Source organism: Osmerus mordax, chromosome 26, assembly GCF_038355195.1.
Source record: "Osmerus mordax isolate fOsmMor3 chromosome 26, fOsmMor3.pri, whole genome shotgun sequence".
NCBI classification, from domain to species: domain Eukaryota; kingdom Metazoa; phylum Chordata; class Actinopteri; order Osmeriformes; family Osmeridae; genus Osmerus; species Osmerus mordax.
In genome coordinates this window covers 9,601,293-9,609,833 of record NC_090075.1, presented here as the reverse complement: position 1 = coordinate 9,609,833, position 8,541 = coordinate 9,601,293, and the positions used below count along the sequence as shown (strand labels likewise).

The following is an 8,541-nucleotide window of genomic DNA, read 5'->3' as shown; positions in this document are numbered from 1 at the left end:
CCTTTCGCCACAAAAACTTAACTTACGCTTAAACCATGCAACGGAACGTAAATTCCAATAGAAGCAACTCAATCGCTACCAAGACGAAACTTTTGACACCTACGTTGTCTATGTAGGCCAAGTATTTACTGAGTTTTAGGGGGGCAAAAAGAAATAAAAATAAAAATAATAATAATAATAATAATATATATGTGAGAGAACAAAGGTTGTGCTCTCGCCGAAGGCTTGAGCACACCCAACTAGAGAGGATACAATTTCTGGGGAAATTGTAGGGTGTGCTTGCTTGCGTCGGTTGCACAGGGGTCTGTATATTTTATATAAAAATGCATCGGGCCTACTTATTATTTATAAAGATTACATAGATTTAAAAGCATCTTTTTTTTGCTGCTCATTTACAACTCAAAATACGAGTGAAGTGTAGAATGAAATATGATGTCTTCTCATTTCCCCTGCAAGAGGCAGCTGACAGGCTGAATCAAAACGAATACATTTGGCAGACCGGTGTACAAATGGACCTAATCTCTATGACTTAAACGTCCTTTTAAGTTGTCCCTTCTCGTGATATTTTCAGGCATTTAGCCTACTCATATTGCATTCATTCATTAATAAAGAACCCCCTTTGAAGATTATTCTACGACTTTACCGGCAGAAGATAGAATCGCGATTCAAACAGTACCATCTGCTAACTGAAAATATGCCCCCAAAAACGTAAATAAGCTTGACTTTTATTTAGTGGAAAATAGCTCATTCATAAAAAGCTCACTGGTAGCGATCATTGTCAGTAACAACTCAAAATGCGATATAGCCCTGTGTGGAGAAGCTGCCCCGGTAAATTCTACTACTACAGTACAGTACTAGACTACTGCTGTGTTCGTCTTGATAGCGATTGCGTTGGTTGAATTCGATTAAACGTTCCGTTGTACGGTTTAGGCTGAAATTAATTATTTTCATGAACAGATTGACAAAGTTTAGGCTGTGGCAATGAAGTTCAGGTTAGTAGTCAGATAGTTTCCCTACTGAAAGACTTTTGAGTAAGGGGAGTGCCGAACATGTTCTGTTGCCGTTTGACTTAAACAGCTGAGGAGTTGTTGTTAGCTACTCACACTAGTGGCTCGGGTACAGTAGGCTACAGCGTTGCAGTGAGCTACACTGGTTTGAAACCACAGGTAATGGTAATTTCACCAACAAATCGTTTACTAATGTCAGAATAAATCCTACAACGAAAATGTATATGTGAGGAATGTTTATTTTAACGATTGAAAACAGATACATCATAGACCACTGTAGTATGTGTTGCCCGGGCAACACAGGCTAATGTCATGATGCTAATATGTCAGTGAAATAGTAGACTACTGTTTCCGAAAGTAGATGTACTTCCTTAATAATATCAGCTTATATTGTACATTACACATCACAATTGTGTGTCATATCACAAAGTAAAATGAGTAAATATTTATCACCCTGGCCTCTTTGTTTGTGGCGTTTCTGCAGCTGCCTTGCAGTAAAGCTATAGTTAGCCTAGCTATCCCCCAAGTTAACAGATGCGAAACGAATGTTCTGCCAAAGGTAGTCACGCGTGTTTTTGTGACATTATTGCAGACCGGTGTAAAAATTGACCTAATCTCTATGATTTAAACGTCATTTTAAGTTTTTCTCTTCTCATGATATTTTCAGGCATTTAGCCTACTCATATTGCATTCATTCATGAATAAACAACCCCTTTGAAGATTATTCTACGACGTTACCCGGCAGTACAGTAGAAGATGGAATCGCAATTCAAACGGTACCATCTGCTAACTGAAAATATGCCCCCCAAAACGTAAATAAGCTTGACATTTATTTAGTGGAAAATTGCTCATTCATAAAAAGCTCACTGGTAGCGATCATTGTCAGTAACAACGCAAAATGCGATATAGCCCTGTGTGGAGAAGCTGCCCCGGTAAATTCTACTACTACGGTACAGTACTAGACTACTGCTGTGTTTGTCTTGGTAGCGATTGCGTTGGTTGAATTGGATTTAACGTTCCGTTGTACGGTTTAGGCTGAAATTAATTATTTTCATGAACAGATTGACAAAGTTTAGGCTGTGGCAATGAAGTTAAGTTTGTAGTCAGATTGTTTCAACTATTGAAAGACTTTTGAGTAAGGGGAGTGCCGAACATGTTCTGTTGCCGTTTGACTTAAACAGCTGAGGAGTTGTTGTTAGCTACTCACACTAGTGTCTCGGGTACTGTAGGCTACAGCGTTGCAGTGAGCTACACTGGTTTGAAACCACAGGTAATGGTAATTTCACCAACAAATCGTTTACTAATGTCAGAATAAATCCTACAACGAAAATGTATATGTGAGGAATGTTTATTTTAACGATTGAAAACAGATACATCATAGAACGAATGTTAACGAATGTTCTGGCAAAGGTAGTCACGCGTGTTTTCGTGACGTTAGTGACGCAGTGACGTTAGTAACGTCAGTGACTGTGGCTAGCAAATTAGCCACCATTAGCTTCACTTTTCGCCACAAAAACTTAACTTACGCTTAAACCATGCAACGGAACGTAAATTCCAATAGAAGCAACTCAATCGCTACCAAGACGAAACATTTGACACCTACGTTGTCTATGTAGGCCAAGTATTTACTGAGTTTTAGGGGGGCAAAAAAAAAAATAAAAAAAAAAATAATAATAATAATATATATGTGAGAGAACAAAGGTTGTGCTCTCGCCGAAGGCTTGAGCACACCCAATAATATATATGTGAGAGAACAAAGGTTGTGCCCTTGCCGAAGGCAAAGCACACCCAATAATAATAATACCACCAATAACAATAGGGTTCTCCTACCGGAGGAACCCTAATAATAAAACTAACAATAACAATAGGTTTCCTCCTTACGGAGGAATCCTAATAATAAATATAGCTGCAAGCAGCAATGGCGGATTCCTCCAAAACATTGCGAACCATTGAAAAATATATATTCTTCACAAATTGTCACTGTATAGAAACATCCATGCTGTAGACTTACCAATGGGATACCAAATCTGAAATGCAATACCATCAAGATCCACAAGGGCTTTTATTTCAAGCCAAGGAGTGAAGGGAGGGGGCTTGGTGAGCCTACCCATTCCAGAAAGCCTTGTATCTTTGTCTATCAGGGCTTGGCCTGTAGCATCACTTATGGGTGATATTGGGCCATTTGTGGTGTGGTAGTTACTCTTGGCCTATACTATCAATGTTTCAGGATTTTGAGAACTTTTTAACATTGCATACAAAATCGGAAATGCAATACCATCAAGATCCACATGGGCCTTTGCTAAAGACCAAGCAATGAGTGGGGCTTGGTCAGCCCACAATTGCCTGAAATGTTGTGCATGCGTCTCGCCAAGCTTGCGCGTGTGTCAAGGGAAAGGCTGAGTGTGTGAGAATGTGGAGCACGCGCGCTGAGGAGCAGGGGAGACATTTCATTGGAAGTTTCCTTAACAATTAGCCAAGCATGCATTTTTCAAATATTCACCAAATTTCAACTTTTCATCTTACAGTCAACATTCTCAAGAGTCTTCAAGAACTTGTGATTGAATCAGAGTTTTTTGACTGGCGGATGTGTAAAGCATTATTTTAGAAATAAATTTGATTTCCTTTATTTCAATCATTTTTTAAGATATTAATTTGCCTTCTCACATGGGAACATGATGTAGTGTCTTTCACGTGACACACCAAGTTTGGTGTTGATATTTCAAAGATTTGCTGAGATTTGATCCAACTTCCTGTTTGGTTGCTTTGTTGACGATTTTGATTGGCTGTACCGGACAAACGGTTTTGAAATTCAAAAATCTGTTGAAGAATTCAGTGAGGGTTGCTCTGACGATGATACCTGCCAATTCTGGGGAAGATTGGACAAAAAGTGTAGGACAAGTAGCGAAAAAACGTGTTTCCTAAATCATTATTGTACAAAAAAATCCAATATGGCGGCCGTTATAGGTTATTGAGGCTTTTTTGTTCCTCATGAGAAATAAGGCATATCTAATGAATTTCAGAATTTTGGGACAAATGGGATGCGAATGGCATCACTTTGTAAATGAACAATTGGGGCTTGGCCGTAGCGCCACCTATGGATAATGGTGCGTCATTTGTGGTGTGGTAGTTACTCCTGGCCTATACTATCAATGTTTCAGGATTTTGAGAACTTTTTCTAAAATGCATTACCATCAAGATCCACAAGGGCCTTCACTTCAAGCCAAGGAATGAGTGGGGGCTTGGTCAGCCCACAATTGCCTGAAATGTTGTGTATGCATCTTATGGCGTGAAATTAGTGCCAGGAGAGCGAGCTCTGTAAAAACGATTTGTAACTTGCAAAAAAGATTTGTGTCTCTGTAGAAAATGATTCGTGTACTTGCAAAAAAAAGTTTTGTGTCTCCGTAGAAGAAGGCAAGATTTGTGTACTTGCAAAAAAGATTTGTAACTTGCAAAAAAGATTTGTGTACTTGTAAAAAAAAGTTTTGTGTCTCCGTAGAAGAAAAAGATTTGTGTACTTGTAAAAAAAAGTTTTGTGTCTCCGTAGAAGAAAGAGATTTGTGTACTTGTAAAAAAAAGTTTTGTGTCTCCGTAGAAGAAAAAGATTTGTGTACTTGTAAAAAAAAGTTTTGTGTCTCCGTAGAAGAAAGAGATTTGTGTACTTGTAAAAAAAAGTTTTGTGTCTCCGTAGAAGAAAAAGATTTGTGTACTTGTAAAAAAAAGTTTTGTGTCTCCGTAGAAGAAGGCGGGAACACTGCTCCCAAAACCATCTAAGCCAATCAAATATAGCCATTTCTGTGTCTAATATCATTGGACATTTACGTCTGTCTATCACACAAAGAACGTCAGCGAATAAGAACAAAACTAGAATGCTGATGATTTCAACGGTGAGTCATTTGGTAAGTAGTTCAAAATATCCATGGGCATGTACCTTTAATGCAACATTTAAAGATTATTCGGTTAGCACACTCTTAACAGTATAAGGTATCCAGTATATGGATAAGAGTCGTAGTAAGTTGAATAGTTTTTTAATGTAAATATTTATACCAATATTTAATTAGACGACCAGTCATTACTGGCAGTAAATAATACACTCTAGAGTGAAAGATCCATATCTTTTTAATTTTTTGCGCTTAACTTTCCCAGCCAACATTTGAGATCAGTGTGTCCAGCTCATGTTTAGTTAAGCATGGCAAATACACCAACATTGCAGCCGGTAAGCATCATACTAAGCGTTCACAACTTTACATGTTTTTTAATGTAACTAATGTCACTTTTTAAAATCAAAGTAATGCTGTAACTGACCTGAATCTTGAATCTGAATCTTGTTATTACAGGACATTTTTGTTCAAGATTGTACGTCAAGGCTAATGACAAGACTGCAGCATGCCCTCAATGACAACCCGCTAGACCTTGACTACTTAAAGTATATGGTCACACAGGAGAGGACTTTCCTCAGTGCAGCAGGCCAAATCCTGCCAAATGGAATCAGTGAAGCCCTTGAACATCTCTATCATTTGCTTATGAGGCAAACTCATTCTTCACCCTCACCATCCGTGACATGGCAGATTACACCCAATGGACGTCTGATACTTGAAGTTTCAGTAGAACACATAAGAAGTCTGCTTGATCTTGGCCTTTCTGCTACCTGCATTGCAGAAGTAACTGGGGTGTCGAGAAGAACCATCTTTCGCCGGATGAGTGACTTCAACCTGTCAGTGAGAAGTCAGTATTCCACCATGACTGATGATGAACTAGACGGTAAAGTGAGGGCAATCAAGTCAAGACTCCCCCACACAGGTTACCGCCTTATGAAAGGGTGCCTGCAGTCAGAGGGCTACCATGTGCAGTGGGAGAGAGTGAAGGCTTCCATGCACCGTGTGGATACAGCTGGGATCTTGGACAGGTTGACAGGCATGGGCTGTGTTGTTCGTCGTGTATATTCAGTTTGTGGACCAAGACACTTACAGCACATAGACACAAACCATAAACTCATCAGGTATATCACATCAAACCTTGGCTTTGTTACTGATCAACCAGATATAACATATCTAAATAGTGACAATGCTTTAAATTTTCTATTTAGATACAACATAGTGATCTTTGGTGGGATCGACGGGTTTTCACGCAAGGTACTGTAATTTGTCTATTTTCTTTGTCCATTTGTTCATTTGGGGCACAAGCTAGAGGTTAATGCATTGTCCTACTGACTGTTAACCATCATTTTGCATTCCTCACACACATGCTATTTTGACAATCTATTTGCAACTTATAGACTGCGCTAAGTGTCACATCTTCGGTTCAAGAATGTATATCAAATTTTTTGGTTATCTATGCACCATTTCCTAATCTTTGATACATACTTTTATGAGTCAATGTTCTAAATTGGGATTTTTATTTCCCTACAGATCATGTACCTTAAAACAGCCACCAACAACCGTGCTGCCACTGCCTTTGACTTTTTCATGGAAGGTGTTATGATGTTTGGTTGGCCTTACAAGTAAAGTTTTTCTCACCTCTTAGTTTTGTAAATGGTTCAATTTATGATGAGTGATTGTCATAGTGTTTTCAATAATTAATACAGCATGTTTGAAATGTCCTTTACTATTGCAAAACAGATCATAGACTTTCTCTTTGAAGGGTGAGAGCTGATCAGGGTGTAGAGAATGTTGACATTGCTAGAGCAATGTTCACCACCCGAGGAACTGGACATGGAAGCTTCATATCTGGAAAGAGCGTCCATAACCAGAGGTAATACCAGCACACTCAACTCAGCCTTGTCTCAATGTGCCAGCTTTTTGTAACTTAACACATGTAGGTGTGAATCGTAAAGCCGGACACACTTTGTGTTTGTCCCCACTAGAAAAGTTGTCTAACGCATACAAATTCAAATAGGATCATTAATCAAGGCTGCAGTAGACCAAGTGTGCCTTTGCAAGACAAGGAAATCTGTTAAACACCTACACACATTAAGGCAGATCAATTGACATTTATCCAATTGAGTTAAGAATCATTCTAAATACATTTTTAGATTACTATTATTATCTACAGAAAGAAAATGTCCCAACGTGATTAGATTCATGTTATGTTGTACAAACTGATTCTTCTATCATGGCCTTATTTTAAAGGATTGAACGCCTATGGAGGGACGTGTGGACTGCAGTGACCCATGTCTACTACGATGTCCTGCACAGCTTAGAGGATGAAGGACTCCTGGACCTTGCTGACAGTTTGCATCTGTTCTGTGTACACTTTGTCTTTGTACCTCGGCTGCAGCAGGACCTTGAACATTTTGCTAAAGGCTGGGATGACCACTCTCTGCGCACAGAGAGAGGCCGGACCCCAAACCAGCTTTGGCACTTGGGTCTCATGGAGAATCCAGTTACCGATCCAGACGCTGCAGAGGTAATTCACTTAAAGGCCTAATTACAATAAGCCCTGTCAGCACACTGAAATAACAGACTGTTGGAAAAATTGAAGATGTCACAACTTTTATTCTGTATAAAATGATACTGTGCTTAGCATTCTTTGTCAGTAGATAAGAGAGACTCCCTTAACAAACTCTAGGCTTTTCTTATAACTCTGGGGGATGGGTGAGTATTTGTTAAGACTAGATGTTGGGGGTTTTCGTTGTTTTAAGGAGATACCGTGTGACAAGGACTAGGTGGAGACGCAAGGTCTGGTGACCATTTGCTTGACATCATGTCGTAAACACGCACACACGTAAACATGCATGCACACGCGCGCCAGGTCTATGCAAGGGAGCCAATGAAAGAAGGGCCATGGGACATTTGCATTCCTGTGTATGAACCAATGACTGTTTAGCATGGTGTTGCTTAAATAGTGTAGCTAGCACAACATACTGACAGACAAACTTTGTATTGCGATCAGATTTTGTCTCTTTGCCGGCAAGCATTGAACCATTGTACTTTCTTTGAATCCGACAACTGCATTACTTGAGAAATTATCCTAACACAGATCCTGGAACCCATTCGATTGCTAAAGGGTTTTAAAATTGGAAGTATTTCTAATGATCTGTTCTCCATTTTAGGGAATGCAGATTGATGACATTGACTGGGATGCCACAGGATTTGAAGAAGATCCAGACAGTGGAGTTGTAGTCCCAGACATCGACTGCCCATTAGACCAGGCCGCCATTGCGGAGCTGCGCATGGCTGTACAACCTACTGCACATTCAGTCAGTTTTGGCAGGGACATTTACCTAATGTGTGTCAGGCATACGTCACATCTTGCTGGTAGAGTATAGTATCATTGACATGGCAATCTGATAATTGAATGAATCCTGACAATGAAAAATATTCTGAGTGTTTAATTTGTGAATAAAACCTTGTACAAAAACGAAACGTTGAATGAAATGGTACATTTGTCTAGACCTTCCTAATATATATATTGCAAATTGAACAAGCCCGGTGTATTCCTGGCCTTAGACGAGACCATGGACCACCTCCATGTGGAGATCCTCTGTTGGGACCTCCCATCCTGTCCAAAACCGAAGCAGGGCCCTCAAAGACTTTTG

General features: G+C 39.6%; 1 protein-coding gene across 1 annotated transcript; it reads left to right on the top strand.

Annotated features, from left to right (window-relative positions):
• The first annotated feature begins 5,701 nt into the window (after window positions 1-5,701).
• LOC136935818 (uncharacterized) lies at window positions 5,702-8,271 on the top strand. Its single transcript, XM_067229473.1, has 6 exons — window positions 5,702-6,003; window positions 6,091-6,136; window positions 6,413-6,504; window positions 6,645-6,755; window positions 7,133-7,409; window positions 8,056-8,271. The coding sequence occupies exons 1-6, from the start codon at window positions 5,702-5,704 to the stop codon at window positions 8,269-8,271; spliced, it is 1,044 nt and encodes a 347-aa protein (XP_067085574.1).
• The last annotated feature ends 270 nt before the right edge of the window (window positions 8,272-8,541 follow it).

Bases quoted from the DNA above. Each gene is read 5' to 3' on its own strand.
- LOC136935818 (XM_067229473.1), top strand. From the start codon at position 5,702: ATGAGTGACTTCAACCTGTCAGTGAGAAGTCAGTATTCCACCATGACT. The intron at 6,756-7,132 runs GTAATACCAGCA...CTTATTTTAAAG, and splicing joins AAGAGCGTCCATAACCAGAG to GATTGAACGCCTATGGAGGG. The intron at 7,410-8,055 runs GTAATTCACTTA...TCTCCATTTTAG, and splicing joins CCGATCCAGACGCTGCAGAG to GGAATGCAGATTGATGACAT.